The 23233-nt window shown below is 38.3% G+C and overlaps 1 protein-coding gene across 2 annotated transcripts in view; it reads right to left on the minus strand.

The window, feature by feature from the left end:
- Positions 1 to 282: 282 nt before the first annotated feature.
- The window catches only part of LOC124802773 (transmembrane protein 68), a 124416-nt gene continuing 101465 nt past the window's right edge, over positions 283 to 23233 (minus strand). Inside the window, exons 4-6 of one of the 2 annotated variants that reach the window (XM_047263769.1) lie at positions 12630 to 12823; positions 2250 to 2453; positions 283 to 1152 (exon numbers count right to left, since the gene is read on the minus strand). In XM_047263769.1, the coding sequence (XP_047119725.1) occupies positions 1042 to 1152; positions 2250 to 2453; positions 12630 to 12823 (509 nt within the window). In that variant the 3' untranslated portion in view covers positions 283 to 1041. The remainder of the gene's footprint in view (positions 1153 to 2249; positions 2454 to 12629; positions 12824 to 23233) is intronic. The other variant, XM_047263767.1, reaches the window with a different exon arrangement.

A 23233-nucleotide genomic window follows, 5' to 3' on the forward strand; every position in this document is an offset into this window, starting at 1 on the left:
TGTTAACACGTATTTCTACTACTGAGTAGTTTTTCATAATAATTTCAACGGCTTACTGCTGGATGTAATCATGCAAAATAGACTATACACCAGAGTCTCATTTCTCTATCTTAATTTTTTGTCATGCAGTTCCACACTGTAATATCACATTTCACAGTTTAAGATTTCATTTTTATTGTTTATGCCATTCTTGAATGTACACTGTTTCAGACACCTACAAGCTCTTTTTACACATTTTTTTAAATGAATTTTGGACATGAGAATCTCATTTGATTCCAATACTTCAAGGACAAAAGGCTATTCACCAATTAATTTTTAATCAATATTAATGAACCATTCATTAGACAACATAATTGTAATTTGTATTATTAATCATCAAAATCAATTTGATGTTAGCTTCATCATGAATACATCACAAAATTACTTTTTGTTCTGTGAATACTTCAAGAGACAATTGCTTTAGAGCAGCAAATAAATTATAAGAACATGTATAAATGAAAAGCAGGAGCTTTGCTTCTTTGTTTAAAGATGCATAGCTATGCATTTCTTGTATTTTTGTTACATCAATGATGAAGCAAAATACTGTTTCCGAAACATGTATTACACATAGAAGAATATAATGTTTAAATCAAGCTCATGAAAAATCTACACCACTGACACAAAGAGATGGGAAAAAGTGCTAAAATGTAAACATTCATCACCTGATAGAAAAACTCAATGATCATCCTTTCTTTATGATAAAACAAGACATGTAAGACCAGCTTACACCAGTTCCAAAAATAATATAAATTAAATCAAGCACAGTGTTTCCACACACATCAAATTAAGATCAGGCTCTTTTATATATTTCTAATCCATGAGTTAGTGTGAAAATAACACATCACAATGAGAATTAATTATAATTCATACAAACACCACCAATGAAGAGTTGCCTCTTTCTCCTCATTTTTTTATCATTTATAAATGGCAGTAAGTAGATATAATACTCCATCGTTGTTCAAAATCTGTCACTAATCCACTGCAAATAGAAAAGAAAAGGTATTATGTTTCTTTTTCTTTAGGCGTTTCATAAACTCGTTCCTTTAGTGCCCTTAAAATACTTCCAGGTGTCCGCTGGTGTTTCCGGATAAGATCTTCCAAAGCAGAAGCTATCTGTAGAGAAACCAAATCAGCAATTACCAAAAAGAACAACTATAAACTTACGACTTACATGCAGCATGAAAAATGCTGCATAAATGTGTTGTTTACTTACAAATTTAGGCATACAGATTTTTTCAAACATAATAATTGTTTCTAAATTTAATACTTAACCTATTAGAAACCAAAGAATTTCCAACAACTTAAATAACTCCTTTCGTATTCCCAGACTAATAAATTATAGCTAGAACATTATCATAACAATAATAAGTTGAGATAGCATTGATTTTTCTGTAAAACCACACAAAATATAGTAAACTAGATAAAAGAATCCTTAAATGGCATTAAACACAACTCTCAAACAGAAAATTTGAAAACAGAAAGTTCATTACATTTGTTCCAGAGCTAGCAAATATAACATAACATAACATAAAATAACATAACATAACAAAACAATGGAAATTCCTGGTAGCAATATCAACAATTTAGGAAAAGATAGATTGCTACTTAGTGCAAAGATGACCTCTTATTGTAAAGATAACTTATTAAGTTGCAGACAGACAGAATTATAAGACACTTAGGCATAAGCTATTAGCCACAGCCTTCTTCACAAAATGAGGAATACACACAATTTATTCACACAAGCAAGCAAGCCTCATGCACACATGACTGCTAACTCCAGCAGCTCAAGCCATAATGCAACAACATGTGGGACGGAAACAGCAATCTGAAGAGGGTAGGGAAGGGGAAGGGGAAGGGATAGCAGTGTAAGGGTAGGGGGAGAGAGGAGTGCTTTCTGGTGGAATGTGCAGGACCTAGTGCCAAAAGGTGCAGTGCCAGGAGGTTATGGACCAGGGAGGTGGGGAAAACTGAGGGAAATGCAGTAAGTAGCAGTCTATCTTTTTCCTACATCATTGGCAACAAACTTAGTTGTGACAACAGAAACAAATCTCCATTTATATGGAAGGGCAGAGTTCTTTCTGAATAGGTGTCTTTTACACAGAGAAAGTCTCTTTATTGGATAAAAATAACCATTGAAACAATATTTAAGTGATATTTCGTATTTGTGCCCCAAAGAAAAATTCACTTGGCACTTAAATAATTCAATTTACCTTAGCCTGCAGTTGTTCTGGTGTGAGGCTGCCATCATACGGTATTGGTTTACCAATGTGGGTTTTAAGCTTAACAGGAAATCCCCCATATATGGGAACAAGAGGGAACCTTGTGATGTTGTATAGTCTCAACCAAAGACGACCACCAAGACCAATACTGCGAAATGCTTCCCTCAAGTTCTGTGTGAACATTGGGATAACTGGCTGCAAAAAATAAATTAAATAATTTTATTTACATTTGTCTCACATTCTCCATGTGATACCCTGTTCATAAAATGCAGTGGATGGGGTCAAGATAAGCACTTACCAATTAGCGAAGGTATGCACAGTGGATAGATGGGCAAATAAGAATTACAGCCCATTGGAGTCTCAATGCCAGGAGAGGACTATCCATTTGGCAGTGCAGGATTATATTACCAAGCTTGATGTTATTGTGAAGGTAAATAGCACTATCCATGAAAAGGGCCATACAATTTTTAAAATTTTGTTTAAGAGGGAGGATGGGATGTACGCTTTTGGGATAGAGATGGAAAACCATCATACATCATGGCAGATTGACACTTTGGCAGGATAATGCGGATATGTGAGCAGCGATCTATGGCTTTTTGCTGATGATGCTGTTGTGTACGGAAAAGTGTTGGCGTTAAGTGACAGGAGGAGGATACAAGATAACTTGGACAAAGTTTCGTGGGTGTGATGAATGACAGATGACTCTAAATGTGGAAAAATTTAAGATAGTGCAGATGAGTAGGAAAAATAATCTCAATGTTTGAATACTGCATTGGTAGAATACTGCTTGATACAGTCATGACATTTCAATATCAGGGCATAATGTTGCAAAGTGATATGAAATGGAATGAACATATAGGGATGATAGCAGGAAAGGTGAATGGTTGACTTTGGTTTATTGGAAGAATTTTAGGAAAGTGTAGTTCATCTGTAAGGGAAACCACATAAAGAAAACTGGTGTGACCCATTCTTGATTACTGCTCAAGTGTTTGGGATCCCCATCAGAGCAGGTTACAGGAAGACATTGAAGCAACTCAGAGGTGGGCTGCTAGATATGTTATTGGTAGGTTTGATGAACATGCAAGTATTGCACAGATGCTTTGGGAACTCAAATGGGAATCACTGGATGGAAAGCAACTGTGTTTTTGAGGAACACTAATCAGAAAATTTAAAGAACCAGAATTCAAAGCTGACTGCAGAGCAATTCTACTGCCAGAATGAAATTTTCACTCTGCAAGGGAGTGTGCGCCGATATGAAACTTCCTCTACCAGCACTTGCCCCCCCGAAAGGCAAAGATCCCGAGTTCGAGTCTCAGTCAAGCACACAGTTTTAATCTGCTAGGAAGTTTCAATTCTACTGCCACAAACGTACATTCTCCATAAGCACCACGAAGGTAGACAAGATATATTAGGGCTCGTACAGAGGCATATACACAGCTGTGTTTCCCTCTCTCTATTTGTGAGTGGAATAGGAAAGGAAATGACTTTTAATGATACTAGGTACCCTCCGCCACACTCCATATAGTGGTTTATGGAGTATGTATGTGGATATAGATAAGTGGAGAAAAGCTGCCATATCTCACATGGAACTTAAAACTTTATATTTCATTTGATTTAGTTAACCTTCTGAATTATTTAATGTACAAAGATGAAACTGGCATCAAGGTGTTCTTGAAGAACTTGATTATGTTTTCCTCATAGACTTATTTACAGCAACAAATTTTTAAGCTGATGTAAAGAATGCTTACAAAAATGCATTTCCTGACAAAGTTAGCGATTTTCTGACAAATGGGAAACTTTTTTGTCACTGAAACTAAGAGTATATATTACACAAACAAAATCTTAAGAATAAATCATATTTTCATCAGCTCTGATGTAGAACTGTGTCACAGAGTTCTAACGTGAGGTAATCTGAGTTACTGTGATACATAATGCTTCTTCCAGTTGCAAGTGAAGAGCTCTCATAGTTGCAGGAATTATTATTTTATTTTTTTTGTGTTGTTTGATGCTGAACAATATCAGAAGCCAGGGTGTTAACAGTTATGAGTGGAAATGTTGAACACTGTTCCCTCGAGGGGAGGGGGGGGGGGGGAGGGGGTGAGGAGGGGGAGAGCTATGTGAAGTGGTCAAAAGAAAGTGTTTGCATTTTGTGAATCTATTTTGAGAAAGAAAACTTTAATGGAAGCTTGTTTATCTTTATTAACAAGGAGGTTGAAAGAGCTGCTGCTGCTGCTTTAAATATAAACAAAAACACTTCAGTACTGTAAAGGCAGACAAGGATATGTATGAGAATGACAAGAAAGCTGGAAAATCATTGAACAGGAAAACTTGGGAATACGCTGTACAGGTCAGCGGATTACCAAAATAGCTTATTTGCTGGGAATATAATATATTACGTTTATGATTATATTGCAGAAAGGAATATGTGACACTTAACATCTGCCTAATATTGTGTAGGGTCCCTGCGAGCACACAGAAGTGCTGCACCACAACGTGGCATGGACTCAACTAATTTCTGAAGTAGTGCTGGAGAGAACAGATACCACAAATCCTGCAGGGCTGTCCATAAATCCTTAAGAGTACGAGGGGGTGGAAATCTCTTGTGAACAGCACACTGCAAGACATCCCAGATATGCTCAATAATGGCCATGTCTGGGGACTTTGGTGACCAGCAGAAATGTTTAAGTGCAGAAGAATACTCCTGGATCCACTCTGTAGCAATTTTGGATGTGTGGGGTGTCGCGTTGTCCTGCAGGCATTGCCGAAGTCTGTTGGAAGGCACAATGGATATGAATGGATGCAGATGATCAGACAAAATGCTTATGTATGTGTCATGTCACATGTAAGAATCATATCTAGACATATCAGGGGTCCCATATCACTCCAACTGCACACACACCACACCATTACAGAGCCTCCACCAACTTTAACAACAGTCCCCTGCTGAGATGCAGGGTCCATGGATTCATGAGGTTGTCTCCATACATGTACACATCCATCTGATCGATACAATTTCAAATGAGACTCATCCAACCAGGCAATATGTTTTCAGTCATCAACAGTCCAAAATCAGTGTTGAGTACCAGGTGAGGTGTAGAGCTTTGTGTTGTGCAGTCGTCAAGGGTACACGAGTGGGCCTTTGGCTCCAAAAGTCCATATTGATGATGTTTCATTGAATGGTTCACATGCTGAGATTTACTGATGGCCCAACATTGAAATCTACAACAATTATTGGTGGGGTTGCACTTCTGTCACGTCGAACGATTCTCTTCGGTTGTCGTTGGTCCCATTCTAACAGGATCTTTTTCCGGCCGCAGCAATGTTAGAGATTTGTTGTTTTACCAGATTCCTGATATTCATGGTACACTCGTGAAATGGTCGTACGGGAAATATCCCCACATCATCGTTACCTTGGTGGTGGTGGGTCTCATCGCTCGTGCGCCGATTATAACACCACGTTCAAACTCACTTAAATCTGATAACCTGCCATTGTAGCGGCACTGAATGATCTAACAACTGCGCCAGACACTTGTCATCTTCTATAGGCATTGCCGACCGCAGTGCCTTATTCTGCCTGTTTATACATCTCTGTATTTGAATACGCATGCCTATACCAATTTCTTTGGCACTTCATTGTATCTTTCAAAACATTCACATGAGATAATTCACAGCTCTGGGCAACCTGAACTTTCATGGTTGACATCTCTCTGGACATAAGCTATTGATGGAGAGAGAAGATATAACTGCGTGGCTGATGACAAATCAGTTTCATTATGAGAAACAGATTTCTGAGTTTATAGCTAATCTATTATTACATTTCCTGACCAACCACACAGTTAAGTCTTCTCTATCCATCAATATCTTATGTCCAGAGAAATGTCAGCCATGAAAGCTCAGGTTGTGCAGAGCTGTGAATAACCACATCTGAATGCCTCGAAAGATACCTGCTTCCTTAAGCATGATCAATAATTTGTTAAGTGCCTCATATTCCTTTCTGCAATGTAATTATAAACTTAATATATAACATTCCCAGCAAATAAGCTATTTTGGTAATCCACTGATCTATACAACTTTATCCCACGTTTTCATTTTCGACGATTTTCCAGCTTCCTTTTCCTACTAATACAGTTCTTTGCCAATCCTTACAGTACTGTAGTGTTTTTGTTTGTACTCAAAGCTGTATCAGCTCTTTCAACCACCTTGTTAAAGGAGATATATGAGGTTCCATTGAAGTTTTCTCTCTAAAAGTAGACACACAAAACAAAAAACTTTTCTCTCAATTACTTCATATGGCAATCCCCTAATTGAATGGTGTTCAGTGTTCCCACTCATACCATCTAGCACACCTGCTTCTGACACTGTTCAGCATTACACAACAAACAAAAACTAAAAGAAAAGACTCCAGGAACCATACTAAATGAAAACAAAAAGAGTCACAGTGCCCAACAAATGACGAGGACAGGAAGGTGCCTCAACCTCAAGGAAACAGGAAGGAAGGAAAATTTGAGTTTAATGTTCCATTGACAGTGTGGTCATTAAAGATGAAGCACAAGCTCGCATTAAGGATTTGGAAGGAAATAAGCTGTGTCATTTTGACAGGAACCATCCAGGCATTTACCTGGAGTGATACAAGGAAATCACTAAAAACCTAAATCTGGATGACTGGTGGAGATTTGAACCATGGTTCTCCCAGATACAAGTCCAGTGTGCTAACCACTGTGCTACCTTACTCAGTCAACTTTAACCATAATGCAGATTGGAAGTGGTGGTGTGGAGGAGAAGGTTTGGCAATTGTGATTATTGGCCACAGCCACTGGTCTCATGGGATTGGCTGAATGTGTACCATGCTCCCATGTGATCTTCGCCCCACTGCATCCTAGTTAGTAGTAATTTAACAGTATTTTGAACAGAGTACAGTCCTAAAATACAACCACACCTTCCATCAGAACTTCAACTATCTCTCATTCTGTCCCAAGATGAGGGATATCCTTTCCTCCGAAGTGGTATTCAATCACTCTCACCATATGCAACACCCTAAGTCCATCCCCTAGCCACTACCGTTCCAATGTTGTACCCAATACCGTATTTACTCGAATCTAAGCCGCACTTTTTTTCCGGTTTTTGTAATCCAAAAAACTGCCTGCAAAGTAAGCGGAAATTCTGAAAAATGTTGGTAGGTGCCGCCACGACTAACTTCTGCCGTCGAATATATGTAGGCATACTTTGCAGGCACAAAGATAAATACTGGCACCAAAACCTCTGTGTCAGTAAATAAATTAAAAAAAAATGTAGAAAAATGTAAACATTATGCCATGTATTCTTTCATGTTTGCTACTATCTCATTTAAATCCTGTCTGCCTAATGAACTATGAAACTAGAGTGAGACAACAGCAAACGTGGAAGAATATAAATATCATGTCATGTTTATATTCATATTATTCTTATGCTTAATAGCGACACATTCAGAAATGAAGAATGGTAACTAACAAGATTTTTAAATTTAAGCTGACTCTAATTTCTGTGCAGAATGTAATGTACTAAAGAAGCGTCTGCAAAGATTTTCGGAGAAAAATTTTCGCTAAACTCTCGTTCAGAACATCTTCTACAGTCTATTATTTGGTTCTTGTTGATCATTATCAAAGAAAGCAACAGTGTAAGTTACAACAAATAGCAGTCTTTTGCCATTGTTTCGCTTATGAGATAATTGCTCCCTTTCTTTTTTTTTAATTGTAAGCCATGGTACCACGCACAAAAACAAGCAATGCTGTGAGCGGCGACAGGTCATGAGCACTCAGTATCAGAATGCGACAAACAATGCACGACACAGTACAATAATGCGTTTTCAGCTTAAAGTGACATAAACACCTATAACAAAGAGAACGACACTTATCAGATCATAGCAAAATAAGCAATCGATTCAAACCAGATGAAGCACGTGAAAAAGGAAGGGTACCCTTATAAATATGGGAGAGTGCCTGACACATGGCAATGGCTACTTGGTAAAGCTTAAGTGTTAAACTTACGACTTGACCCAAACTACTGTACCTGTATTCAAAAAGATTTCGGGCTTGCAGCCGGTTGTCGTGGTAGCTGTGTCTTCATCCATTCAACCTCAGTTGTGTTTCATGTTACAACGGACCGACTTTGTTTCGGTTTGGAGGGGTGGTCGAAAACTTTTCTCTCACCTTGAATTTTGAGTCTCAGATTTCAGGAGCGGCTTAGATTCGGGAAAATTTTTTTTCCTCGATTTTGAGTCTCATTTTCCAGGTGTGGCTCAGATTCGAATGCGGCTTAGATTCGAGTAAATACGGTAGGTCATTCTCCATGGATGACCAATGTTCAAGCCTGTATCATACATCATACACCACTATCTATTCCATTCCAGTCATAGGCATTTCCTGTCTGGTCAAAGGCAGTGCAAAGGCAATCAGGTTTTTTATCAGCTATCCTGTTAATACCTGGAAGTTTTTGTGTTTGTATGATAAATAACCTGTTCTCTACATGCTGGTCACTGCCAAACTGTAGCTAATCACAAACTTGACCTGTCTTCAGCACCTGCTCCTCTGAATTGCATGCTCTCCGTTCTTACAACTACACTGGCCTCAATGTGTACTAGTTCTCTTTTGAGCCACTCCATACTGTCTCCCACATCCTAACCCTTTCTTCCCCTTCACATCAAACTTGACAGACCTGTACATGCTACTGCACAGGATCACTTTTTGCTACTATTGTTAGTAGGGACAAGCAAATTTTTGCGAAAACAACAATACAAAAATAACAGCTTTTAGTAAAAAATGCAAAATTGGTGATTTTTACAAGATATCACAAAATTTTAATCTTCCTGTTGAAAATCTGAAGATAGTAATTTCTTAATTTTTGTAATTGCTGGTTATTGAATGTTGAAATAGCATTTTGTCTTCTAATCTCCTCGAGGTTGAGGTTTGTGCATAATCTTAAAATGATAGTTCAGGGGGTTCATTTCACATTTAAATTGGCAAACCACAGAATTTTGTAAAAAAAACATATATGTAGAAGAAACAACACAGAATTTGTTGGAAGCAACATCGAATCGGGCAAAAGAGCACCGAATCGGGCAAAAGAGCACCGAATCGGGCAAAAACAACAAATTTGTCAAAAACAACACCGAATTCTTGAAAACAACATGTAATTTGAGAAAACACTGAATTTCACAAAAAACCGAGTTTGGCAAGAAATAATGTGGGGAAAAAATACCAAATTTGGCAAAAAATTTCACAAAAAAAAAAAAAAAAAAAAAAAAAAAAAAAAAAAAAAAAAAAAAAAAAAAAACTAAATTTGGCAACAATCATGGAATCTGAAGAGGGCCAACACCAAATCTAGAAAGTAAAGAAAAGAAAAAGAAAAAAAGTGATTTCACAATCATCATCACCAATTTTGGAAAAAAACAGTACCAAATTAGGCAAGAATCTGCACCGAAAATGGCAAAAAAACAGCACCGAAAATGGCAAAAAAACAGCACCGAAAATGGCAAAAAAACAGCACCAAAAATGGCAAAAAAACAGCACCGAAAATGGCAAAAAAACAGCACCGAAAATGGCAAAAAAACAGCACCGAAAATGGCAAAAAAACAGCACCGAAAATGGCAAAAAAGTACCAAAAAGGCAATAAAACATCACTGAATTTCGAAAAATAACTCGAAATTTGATTATAAGACACCTAATTTGGCAAAAAGTAACACTCAATTGAACTTTAAATAAAACCTGATTTGGCAATAAATAAATAAATAAATAAATACAGACATCGAATAAGGCAAAAAAGACACGATGTCACAGCAGAAATAACAAATATGTTGGTAAAAATAACAATGAATCTGCCAAAAAAGTAACAACATATTTGACAAAAAGTAACATCGAATTTGGCCAAAAATAACACTGAATTTTGCCACAAATTAAAACTATTTTTTCCTGTCCCTAATGATAAATGTTTAACTTTAGTGGAAATCTGTCCCCAAGGATTGAAGCACACCGTACCTGGAACACACTTTCATTTTTCCCAAATTTAGCTGCACAAATGAGCCAAACAATTTGGCACATGACCTAGTTACTTCCTATTTCATTAATTTTGCTACCCAAACCTATCTATCTTGATCCATACATGGAAAAGGTACCATAGACTATCACATCACTTTCTGCAAATTTCACTTCATCCACAACATACTCAAAGTTAATAAAGTTTGACAGGCATCTGCTAGCTTCTTAAGACATCCTCTGGGGTGCCACATCACGTATTGCAGCTCATATAAAACCTTCCATCCCTCCATAGAGCAATGGCAGCATTGTTTGTTTCACACTGAACAATGAGAGCCATTAGTTCTCGTATTGGTGGCTTTTCAGCGGCAGCAGCAGCAGCAACAGCAACAGCAACAACAACAACAACTTAAAAACCAAGTAGTATTGCCTTTTCACAATGGTCTGAGCACGATAGTGCTTGGTACCAATATGTTCCAAAATGCCATGCATGAAAATGCAATTTTTCAGGGGGTCATATCTTGCATTACATCTGTCAGAGAGATAAGGGGTCAAGTGTTTGGATAGCCCCTGGCCTAGCGACCATACGTATACCTACCAGAAGAATAAACACACTGTAGCTGTCCTTAAGTATAGGTTCAAACTTTAAACATTACGCACTTCCTCCAGCCCAGGCAACCGAGGCTATAAAGAAACCACTTCTTCATGGGGCGCTTCCTGAATGAAAATACCAATTGTGGAGCTGTCCACTTCACTTCTATAATTTCTATTCAAAGCATATCATAATTTTTCCCACATGTTCTTAAGATGACATTCTTGGGGAACTTTGAGACTTTTATCAGTATCATTATCCGTTACTGACATCCACAGGTTCAAAGTTTCTGTATTTATGCACATAATATACAGTCTGACACAAATGTAGTTTTAACTGATGTAGTGAACACACAGCAAGGGTTCTAAAGGATTCTCAAGTCATAAAACTATGTTTTTAGTCAGCATTTATTCACCCATAAAACTTTATGATTCACTGTCTCGGTATAATGGCACCTCATGTCTATACAAATATGTGCAAAGTACTATTGCAGTGACAAAAACTGGGCTATAAAGTGTTTTAACATGCCTGAAAAGAACTTAAAATGACTGCCAAAAGTTACACAAAACTGAAAGGATGCAAATTTAGTCAGATATTTTTAATAACATTTCCATTAAATCATAATCTGGGCATTTTTGATGAACTATTATTGATGAATGAAGTATTCAGAAAAAATTGTGTGTTACCCTAACACTATACATAATTATTTGTTGTTTATACATGTCAAAGTATGTCAATATATTGAAGTATATAAATAAAGTGTCAAATCTTTACTGACCTATAGAATTCATTTTATATAAGCAGCACATTCTGCTGTAGCAGGGAAAAGAAGGGAACCAGTGGCGAACCAGTATGTATGTATGTATCCATGCATGCATGCATGCATGCATGCATGCATGCATGCATGCATGCATGCATACATACATACATACATACATACATACATAGGTACATACATACATATATACATACATACATCATGTTCCATAAATACCATCAAAGAAAATGGCCCTCTGAGGAGTGGTGTAAGTAAAGTTATGCATTGACACTAGCAACTACTGCGGGCTACTTCTGTAAAATATCTTAACTAATACTGACTAGTACTCATCAACTCATAACTAAGAGCATTACTTTCATATATCCAGTTAGTATGTGTTATTTGGTTTATGGCAATTGACACTGACTTTTAGTAACAGAATCATTTGGAAACTGAGGATGGTAAGAGATATGCATGCATGAATGAAGAGCATCCCTTAATGTACATTCTAAGCAATATTCAAGTTCTGAAAGCCTCATTTCAACCAAGAATCAAGACCTGGGAACCTTAAGTGCAGAAACAGAATCAGAAGAATGTACACACTTTTCTGTTCTGGACGGTTACAATCATAGACTAAGAATTAGGATGTGTACAATTACATGTTTATGACAATTCTTGTATTAATTTTTATTTGTCTCATATATTTGAAGACTACTTTACTAATGTGCTGTTAAACGGCTGCTACATCTAAGCATGTTAACTCTTGAGTAAAATATGTATTCTATATTCACAATGCTTTATTCAGTCTGGATCTATGTAACATTCAATGCAAATAATGAAACAATGTACAACAATAGGTGTGCATACCTTATTTACCACTGAGAAAGAATGTTAAGGAAAATGGAAGACACTAGCTATTTCTGGTAAGTGGTGCACTCTCATCTGATGACCTTTAATTAACTAAGTATGATGTCAGTAGTACAGTTACAAACACACACAGATATACACATATTTACCGCTTTGGCTTCAAGTGCAACTTTTGCAAAACCGAGTCTTTTCTTCCACATTAGTCTGTAGTATGAATCTCCAAACTGTGCTTCATACACACCGCCTGGTGAAATAGCAAGCAGGTTATTTTCCTTCAGTATATTAGCACATGTGTGCACTGTGCCAGGTATCACTCCCAGCACCTCAGATACAATTGTCCAACCTACAAAAAAAATTATACATCATAAAAATATTGATACACTTAATAAGGTACAATGTAGCAGACTTCAATACATATAATCCATTCTGCCAGTACTTTTGTTACCGTATTAATACAGAATTATTTAATTTTTAAGTGCACACCTACATATCTAAACTCAAGACATTAACAAACACACAAACACACACACACACACACACACACACACACAAGCTGTTAAAGAACAAAAAATCATAACAAAAGAACAGAGAAGACATATGATGACTGATGATATTTCATAGTGAGGGATGGCACAACTATGTGTATTTTAAGCAAAGTTTGTCTTTACAGTCTCAGTTGTGTGACAAAATGACTGATGACTAGTTTTGACAATAAAAATGATCATCTTCAGAATTGAGTGTTTACAATTGATGATAAGTCAACTCTAATAAAGAGCAGATGTATGTGGCTGGCTATTTCTTAGACTCTATGCCTGTTAGTATATGAGGAGGATACCACATCATAAGCAAATGATCACCAGCCTCTCCAGAGAATCTGAGAAAGGCTAGCTGTCTTCACCAAAGCAGCTAGCCACTTGCAAAAACTGAGTATTGCCTCTGAACCCTAACAGAAAGTATCACTTGTGGTGACATGAGTGATCATTTGAAGCTGGGTGCGTGCATCATGTTTAATCACCATTGACAGAGCCTCTTGCACATCCCGGACAAGGCCCATACAATCAGAGTGGACCTGCTCATTATTTACTTAAAAGGGTATATCACCTGCCTAACACTGGAGCTCCCAATGAGCAGCACACCCAGCCTCTACACTTGTCTGAAACATTGAGGAAGATCAGGCCCAGTATCGAAATACAAAATATCCAATGTTGTCTCAGATGTACTTCAACAAGTATCTGTGCACCAATGCAAAGCCAGTGCCTTGGCCACAGGGCAATACCACTTTGTTATGTATCACAGCTGAGTAGCAGTGCTCTCAAATACAATCTGCAATAAAAAATGTTGCAAAATTAGGAGAATATTACTGAAAAATTCGTATTCAGTATAATCATTAGCAACTGATACTACAAAAAGGAAATGTAAAATATTGCACATAGATAGATAAAATTTCTCAATATTGTTTAAGCACACTATCAGCAACAAAACACCTGACACTCTAATATTGTTTTTCAGCTTACATCAGTGTTAACTAACTTAAAGCCAATGAGCTTTTAATAGTGATTTCTCCTCTGCCACTCCCAAGTGGAATGAAAACTGTATGTGATAGTTCTTAGATGATGGTCTATCTATAAAAGTCTCACTAGACACTTAAGTTACTTTAACTCAACTCATCTGCATTAGATACAAATAAAATAAATTCTTAGAGACAATATTCCCTTCAGGGACCCAGTGAGAAATTTATTTTGTGTGAGAGAGGAAGGGTTCATATAAAGACAACCCATGCTATGGATGTCTTGCAGCAGAAGTGAGATGAAGAAGAAATACTGATCCTGTGAGAAAAAATAGTTCAGGAAACCCAAAAATAGCAACTGTAGAGGCCAAGAGTTTCACACATACCAGAAAGACTCCAGCATAAGCAGCTGCACATGAGTATTTAGATCTCTCCAGGAGATGTTCCTGAGGTGTGACATTCATTAAGGCAGCAGCACAGAACAAAACAGGTTCACTGGTATTGATACTTAGACAAAAAGTTCAGCAGAGGATATTTCACAAAAAAAAATTATGTCTTGACTGGTGAGAGACAATATTAACCCAAAATCAAATACCATCTGATGCTTAGTGCTTCCTCATGAGGAGCCCACACAGCAAGATTAAGAGAAGTCACCGATGTGAGAACAAAAGGGATACCTCATTGTCATTATAACTGTCTACCTGTCCTCTAGGCAATTTCTACACACTGAGTGCTGAACTGTAAGTGGCATGCTGCTTACATCAAGTCATGTCTTTTGGACTTTGAAGCACCTCAAGTGAAATTATATTTATGTCCTTTTGCATAACAACAAACCACAAATGCATGTTCAATACCCCTTCGTCAACTCTTAACCAAACAGTCGACCTTGAGCTACACTACAGATCAGTCCATCACAACATCCTACATTCCAAAAACTAACACAAATGCAAAAGAAATACTCAGTGTAGGTGTGATGTCATATGCCACATCATCATTACACTATGAGACAAAATTCAACATGCAGTATTGGTAGATTCAGTTGACCATAAAAGCAAGACTAGCAGTAATACCAGCCACTATTTTGCAGACTAAAAATTCACAAATACTACCCACCCCATTTACTTGATATGAAATCTTGTGGCTTCCTCTTTCCTATGACTGAAGAAAAGATGTAACTGCAGATATTTTCTTAAGCTGAACATAGTATATCAGTGCATCAAATGACATTCATCAAAAAAATCTACTAGAACCATTGGTGTTGAAGTGAAAGGTGCATAAAGTTTTGTGGGAAATATTTTTATAGGCGTACTAAAAACATTTATTACAACAGGTTCACTAAGGACACTTTTAGCACAATTCTAATAAATGTTTTTAAAACCATATATGTACATGAAATCTGTTAAATCAGAACCGAGAACTAATATTTTAAGTAAGAGGGTACAAAAAGTAAAGATACATGTTTATTCAAGATATTTCAATTTCTTCAAACATTTTAAGTCTTAACAGCATTTATAGCAAACAATATCTATCATTTACAACAACAGTACAAGAAATTAAAATGATTTTTTTCAGACTGTCTCTGTTTTGGTGCAAACTGGAACTCTGTATTCTGCTGCAACAAGCTCCCATCTGATACAAAACAAGAAATTGTGAATCCCTACCAACTCAAAAGATTATTATCTGATTACTTTGAATAAAGACTGAAGAGCTCTGTTAGGGGTCTGCAGCAGATGTTAAAGGATATGATGTTGTCGAATACAGCCTGTTCAGTAACTCTGTGATAAAGTATGCATTTAGTCACTGTTTGGCATGGGCATTTATGTGACTAGATAGCTGATCTCTGTCATACCTGCAGGGAACACAGACCTGTAATCGCAGCATAGCTGGTATAAGATGTGGCTGTTTTCACATGTTGCAGTAAGAAATGCCTGTGACTTTACTGCAACAGAATGTGTGGGTGGGTGCACATATGTATCATGTACCTTGTTAGTCCACGTGAGCACAATCTGTAGGATGGATGGTTAAAAGCAGGGGCAACAAATGTGTGGACTACAATTCTGTGCACATCAAGTGGGCAAAGTAATTCTAGTTTGGGTGGTGATGATAGCAAGAGGTAGTCAGACAGCTGGAAAATAATGACGTGGAGTTTTTCAAGGCCCAACCAACATTGGATGATTAGGAGAGGCCTGACTGAAGTGTGATCTGCCAAGCTGGTGACTTATTGGTGTTGCAAGAAGGAATGGTGTGGAAAATTTGCTTCTGGATCAGCTGCCTATAAAGGCTCTGGCAAGGTTATCAGCATATACAGATAGTTACTGATTCCCGCTGCAGGAGTGATGTCCATAGAGGCTAAGGCAACAAGAGAGGGTCTTTTTGATGTGAAACTGGTGACATTTGTGGTTAGTATATTTGATATGAACAGAGATTTTTTATGGAAGCATTTGAGAACTATGAGGGTTGACCAAAAAGTAATGCCTCCACCTTCATAACTCTTCAACAGTTGACAGCATTGGTATGTGGCAGGTACTGGCTTGTTCCACAGCCTCTTCTCGATAGCTCCAGTTGGCGGGAAGCCTTAGCATTGAATGGTTGTGTTGTTACAGTGTAAAGTATGGAACCCTGTGCAGACAGTCAGTCAATGCGATTTAAGCAACGTGCACTCATTGAATTCTTGACAGCAGAAGGTGTCACCCCAAAGGAGCTTCATCAGAGGATGAAAGCAGTTTATGGTGATTGTGTTTATGTGAGTACTGTGCATTGTTGGGTGAGTAAGTTTAAAGATGTTGAGGCGGGAACATATGACCTGCATGACAAACAAAGAGTTGGACATCCTCTGACAGTAAACACCGAGTTTCACTAGCAAAATGTAGACAGATTGATTCAGGACGATGGCCGGATCACTCAGAGAGAAACTGCAAGCACAAGGACGTATGGGTCACATTATTGCTTTGCTTGGTTATCTGAAGATCTGTGTACGATGGGTACCCCGGATGCTGACACCTGAAATGAAAGCGCACAGACTTGAAATTTACCAGGAACTCCTCTTGCGTTTCGAGAATGAAGGTGATGCCTTTCTCCATTCAATTGTGACAGGAGACGAAACGTGGGTACACCATTATGACCCAGAGATGAAATGTCAGTCTATGAAATATCGACACACTCGCCCCAGAAAAATAAATTCAAGACGCAGCCCTCAGCTGGAAAAATTACGGCCACAGTGTCCTGGAACGCAGATGGTGTTATCCACCTTAATTTCCTTAATTGTGGAACAACAATAAACTCAGAGTGTTACATCACAATGCTGCAAACTCTGAAATGACGGCTAACAAGGGTCCGAAAGGAAAAGGGAAATGTTTTCCTGCAGCATGGCAATGCCAAGCCACACATTTCACGTGCCACCAGAGCAGAACTTCAGAGACTGAATTTCACCATCATACGGTACCCTCCATACAGTCCAGATTTAACACCATCTGACTTTCACCTGTTCCCGATAATGAAAGACAATTTGCAGGGACATCATTATGCTTCTGATGAAGATGTTGAGAGAACTGTGAGGCTGTGGTTGTGGAAACAAAGTGTCGACTTCTTCCGTGATGGCTTCAGAAAACTTGTTCATCATCATAGGCAGAAATTCATCTAATTGGCTGGTGATTATGTGGAAAAGTGAATATTGTTAATTAAAGATCACATTGTAAGGATTACTTCTGTGTTTGATTTATTAAAATATTCTCATCCAAACCCAATTAAAGAAGGTGGAGGCATTACTTTTCATTCAACCCTCGTAGAATGTAGATCAATGGTGTGATAAGCACCAGGTGAAATGGATCCAGGAGCAGGTATCTACATGCAGGAGGAAAGAGAAAATGATGTCTCTGACATCAATCTAAACTACGTAGATGTCATCAATGGATCTGAAATGTGCGAAGGACATTTAGGCATTGAACAGATAGAGAGGATTCATTTAGATAACCTATTAACGTGTTGGAATAGCATGATGCCATGGAAATGCCTATATTAGTTGTGCAGATTTGTTTGCAGATTGATTCTTCAAAGGAGAAGAGCTGTGCATTACACTGATTTGTCAAACTGATTATGAAGGAGCAGTGTCACGGCAATGTTAGGAGATGTAGAGTTATATAGCAGCAAGACCATGGATATGGATGTTTCCATGGTTGCAGCATCCACAACAGTGTCACATCTGCAGTGGGAAGCAAGAGCTTTTGAAATATGCCAATAACCTTGCCAGAGCCATTACACACAGGCAATATTCCATCCAGATGATTCAATAACTGATTTTATATGCCATTTCTTCTGTGACACCACTAAATCTAACACCACTACAAACCAATACTCCCCTTAAAACACAACAACACTGAGGTATGAAAAGTTCAACCGCATCATCCACAAGGGCTTTGACTACCTTTTGCTTTAATCTAAGATGAGAGGTATTTTACTTGAAGTCCTAACCTCATTTCCCCATGTTGTATTCTACTGCCTATTCAATCTGTAACACATTCTGATGAATTCCTACACCATCCACAGCTGCTCCCAGTCCTCGGCCTCACAATGTTCCCTATGAATGACCCATACAAAATCTGCCTGAACACCCACATGCTGTCGACTCCTGTAGTCCAAACAAATCCACTTCCAATCCAATCAAAGACGAAGAAAAAGTGGGTTTTCACAAAGAATTATTATTCAAATGTAGTGTTGCCCTTGGTAACCAAATAAATAATAGATTGAAAAAGTGAATTGCACATGTTAACCTAAATCATCATCATTTAAGACTGATTATGCCTTTAAGCGTTCAGTCTGGAGCATAGCCTCCCTTATAAAATTCCTCCATGATCCCCTATTCAGTGCTAACATTGGTGCCTCTTCTGATGTTAAACCTATTACTTCAAAATCATTCTTAGCCGAATCCAGGTACCTTCTCCTTGGTCTGCCCTGACTCCTCCTAACCTCTACTGCTGAACCCATGAGTCTCTTGGGTAACCTTGCTTCTCCCATGCGTGTAACATGACCCCACCATCTAAGCCTATTCACCCTGACTGCTACATCTATAGAGTTCATTCCCAGTTTTTCTTTGATTTCCTCATTGTGGACACCCTCCTGCCATTGTTCCCATCTACTAGTACTTGCAATCATCCTAGCTACTTTCATATCCGTAACCTCAACCTTGTTGATAAGGTAACCTGAATCCACCCAGCTTTCGCTCCCATACAACAAAGTTGGTCGAAAGATTGAACGGTGCACAGATAACTTAGTCTTGGTACTGACTTCCTTCTTGCAGAAGAGAGTAGATCGTAGCTGAGTGCTCACTGCATTAGCTTTGCTACACCTCGCTTCCAGTTCTTTCACTATGTTGCCATCCTGTGAGAATATGCATCCTAAGTACTTGAAACCGTCCACCTGTTCTAACTTTGTTCCTCCTATTTGGCACTCAATCCGTTTATATTTCTTTCCCACTGCCATTACTTTCATTTTGGAGATGCTAATCTTCATACCATAGTCCTTACATTTCTGATCTAGCTCTGAAATATTACTTTGCAAACTTTCAATCGAATCTGCCATTACAACTAAGTCATCCGCATATGCAAGACTGCTTATTTTGTGTTCACATATCTTAATTTCATCCAGCCAGTCTACTGTTTTCAACATATGATCCATAAATAATATGAATAACAGTGGAGACAGGTTGCAGCCTTGTCTTACCCCTGAAACTACTCTGAACCATGAACTCCGTTTACCGTCAACTCTAACTGCTGCCTGACTATCCATGTAAAGACCTTTAATTGCTTGCAAAAGTTTGCCTCCTATTCCATAATCTCGTAGAACAGACAATAACTTCCTCATAGGAACCCGGTCATATGCCTTTTCTAGATCTATAAAGCATAGATACAATTCCCTGTTCCACTCATAACACTTCTCCATTATTTGCCGTAAGCTAAAGATCTGGTCCTGACAACCTCTAAGAGGCCTAAACCCACACTGATTTTCATCCAATTGCTCCTCAACTAATACTCGCACTTTCCTTTCAACAATACCTGAGAAGATTTTACCCACAACGCTGATTAAAGAGATACCTCTGTAGTTGTTACAATCTTTTCTGTTTCCATGTTTAAAGATTGGTGTGATTACTGCTTTTGTCCAGTCTGATGGAACCTGTCCCAACTCCCAGGCCATTTCAATTATCCTGTGTAGCCATTTAAGACCTGACATTCCACTGTACTTGATGAGTTCCGACTTAATTTCATCCACCCCAGCAGCTTTATTGCACTGCAATCTATTGACCATTTTCTCCACTTCCTCAAACGTGATCCTATTTCCATCACCTTTCCTATCCCATTCTACCTCGAAATCTGAAACATTACTGATCGTATTTTCACCTACATTGAGCAACTCTTCAAAATATTCCCTCCATCTGCCCAAGGCATCCACAGGATTCACCAGCAGTTTTCCTGACCTGTCCAAAATACTTGTCATTTCCTTCTTACCTCCCTTTCAAAGACTGCTAATTACACTCCAGAATGGTTTTCCAGCAGCTTGACCCAATGTCTCCAACCTGTTTCCAAAGTCTTCCCAAGATTTCTTCTTGGACGCTGCAATTATCTGTTTGGCTTTGTTTCTTTCTTCAACATAACTTTCTCTGTCTACCTGAGTTCTAGTATGTAGCCATTTTTGATACACCTTCTTTTTCCTTTTAAAGGCTGCCTTGACTGTGTCATTCCACCAAGCTGTTTGCTTCCTCCTACTTTTACACACTACTGTTCCAAGACATTCTTTAGCCACTTCTAGTACTGTATCCCTGTACCTTGTCCATTCCTTTTCCAATGACTGTAATTGACTACATTCAACTAACTGGTACCTTTCTGAGATCGCTGTTATGTACTTGTGCCTGATTTCCTTATCCTGAAGTTTCTCCACTCTTACCCTCCTACATATGGACCTGACCTCCTGCACTTTCGGCCTCGCAATCCCAATTTCACTGCAGATTAAATAATGATAAATGTCATCAAAGAATCCCCTGAATACACGTGTGTCCCTCATAGCCTTCCTGGATTCCTGATCTGTTATTATATAGTCAATGACAGATCTGGTTCCCCTGCTTTCCCAAGTATACCGGTGAATGTTCTTATGTTTAAAAAAGGAGTTTGTGATTACTAAGCCCATACTGGCACAGAAATCCAAGAGTTGCTGCCCGTTCCTGTTGGCCTCCATATCCTCTCCAAATTTACCCATAACCTTTTCATACCCTTCTGTTCGATTTCCAATCCTGGCGTTAAAATCACCCATGAGCAGAACACTGTCCTTGTCCATTACTCTAACAACTACATCACTGAGTGCCTCATAAAAACTATCCATCTTATCTTGATCAGTCCCTTCACAATGCGAATATACTGACACAATCCTAATTTTCTTGCTAGACACTCTCAAATCTATCCACATCAGTCGTTCGTTTACATACCTTATTGCAACTACGCTGGGTTCCATTTATTTCCTGATGTAAAGCCCTACACCCCATTGTGCTATTCCTGCTTTGACTCCTGACAAGTAGACCTTGTATTCTCCCACTTCTTCTTCTTTCTCACCCCTTACCCGAATGTCACTAACAGCTAAAACGTCCAGCCCCATCTTACTTGCAGCCTCTGCCAGCTCTACCTTCTTCCAAGAGTAGCCCCCATTGATAATAGCTCCCCATCTCATTACCATCTGTTTGCCAAGTCGTATCTTAGGAGTCCCTGGTTTGTCAGTTAGAGGTGGGACTCCGTCACCTCCAAAGGTCCGAGGCATTTTGCTCTGATTGTTGCCAGCATCATACTTAAAGTACCAGGGAAGCAGGTTGCTAGCCTTACTTGCCCCGAGTCCCATTGGGTTTTACCCCTAACGGCTGAGGGACTAACCGGTGGATTTGGTAGTCTTTGGCGTATGAGCACAAAGGTGACCACGACTCAGAATATGTCCGAGATGCCCAGCCTTATTCCAAAGTAACTTGTATGCCGACTGTCGGGACCACTTACTTGGCCACTCATACGTTGCCCGTGGTTCATGAACTAGGACATGACTACAGGAACCCACACCATGAACCACGTTAACCTAAATGTTAGAGATAATTATCACAAAGAAAATTGGTACTGGTGACTTATTACTAGAGGTTGCAGCATTGTAATCAACCAAGAAGATTCCAAAAAACATCAGAATGGAAGAAAGATGGCCAATTGTTTAGACAGATAGTGACTGCCTGGATTGGATGACCAGAACTATGCAGCAATTTCCAGATCATTGAACAGCTACTTTACCACCTTACTCAGAGTGATGGAGGCACAGTACAGTCTACAATACAACACAGTAGAAAGCTCAGAAGATCGAGGTAAACGATATAGACAACAGAACATTTTATGATTTTTTTTATTTTTCTGTCTTGTGTGATACTGTCTATGTTGCAAGGGGAAGGATTTTTGTTTCAAGCAGTGATTTTCTAGGCAACTGTCAGTAACTCTCATGAATTAGGGAAGAGCTTTGCACATAACATTGTCTAAATTGCATGCCAGTATTAACACAAAAAATGGAGGAAATTTTATGAGCTATTTCTGACCGAAGCACTAAAATGGAACACTTAGGTAGTGACCTGAAAACAGAGATAGATCATAACAATGTTAACTTAGATGTCAAATTAGATACAACTAATCCAAAGGTAGACCAACAAGCCAATAAGTTAGAGGAAAATATTGCTGAGTCACTTCAAGAAGAAGCTGGAATAGAAGGAAAAATAATTTAAAGGACATCATATTCATCGTTGACCGTAGAAATTATTTATTTTACAACTGCAGTTTCTGCCTAAGGCCATTTTCAAGTGACACTGCTAAAGACTTTGTTTGAGCATGCCAGACTTTAAAATCCTCTGACATGTACATATGTCATTCTAAAAAAAAAAAAAAAAAAAAAAAAAAAAAAAATAAGATTTTTCACTGTAGAAACACAATAACATCAAACGAGTGTGTAGCTCTGTACATCACGAAAAGATGGAAATTATGCAAACTGTTACCAATGTTAACATCCTTCACATAAATTGCTACAAATCAATGTTCTAACACACACTATATGTTTGTGTCAGTGTTCTAACACATTATTTATATGTAAAATGTATTGGAACCTTGACTTGCAGCTATTTATGAGACGGATGTTAACAGTGGTAACAGTTCATGTAATTTACATCACTTCGAAATGTGCAGAGCTTCACACTCA

Source organism: Schistocerca piceifrons, chromosome 6 (genome assembly GCF_021461385.2).
Source record: "Schistocerca piceifrons isolate TAMUIC-IGC-003096 chromosome 6, iqSchPice1.1, whole genome shotgun sequence".
In the NCBI taxonomy this organism is placed as follows: domain Eukaryota; kingdom Metazoa; phylum Arthropoda; class Insecta; order Orthoptera; family Acrididae; genus Schistocerca; species Schistocerca piceifrons.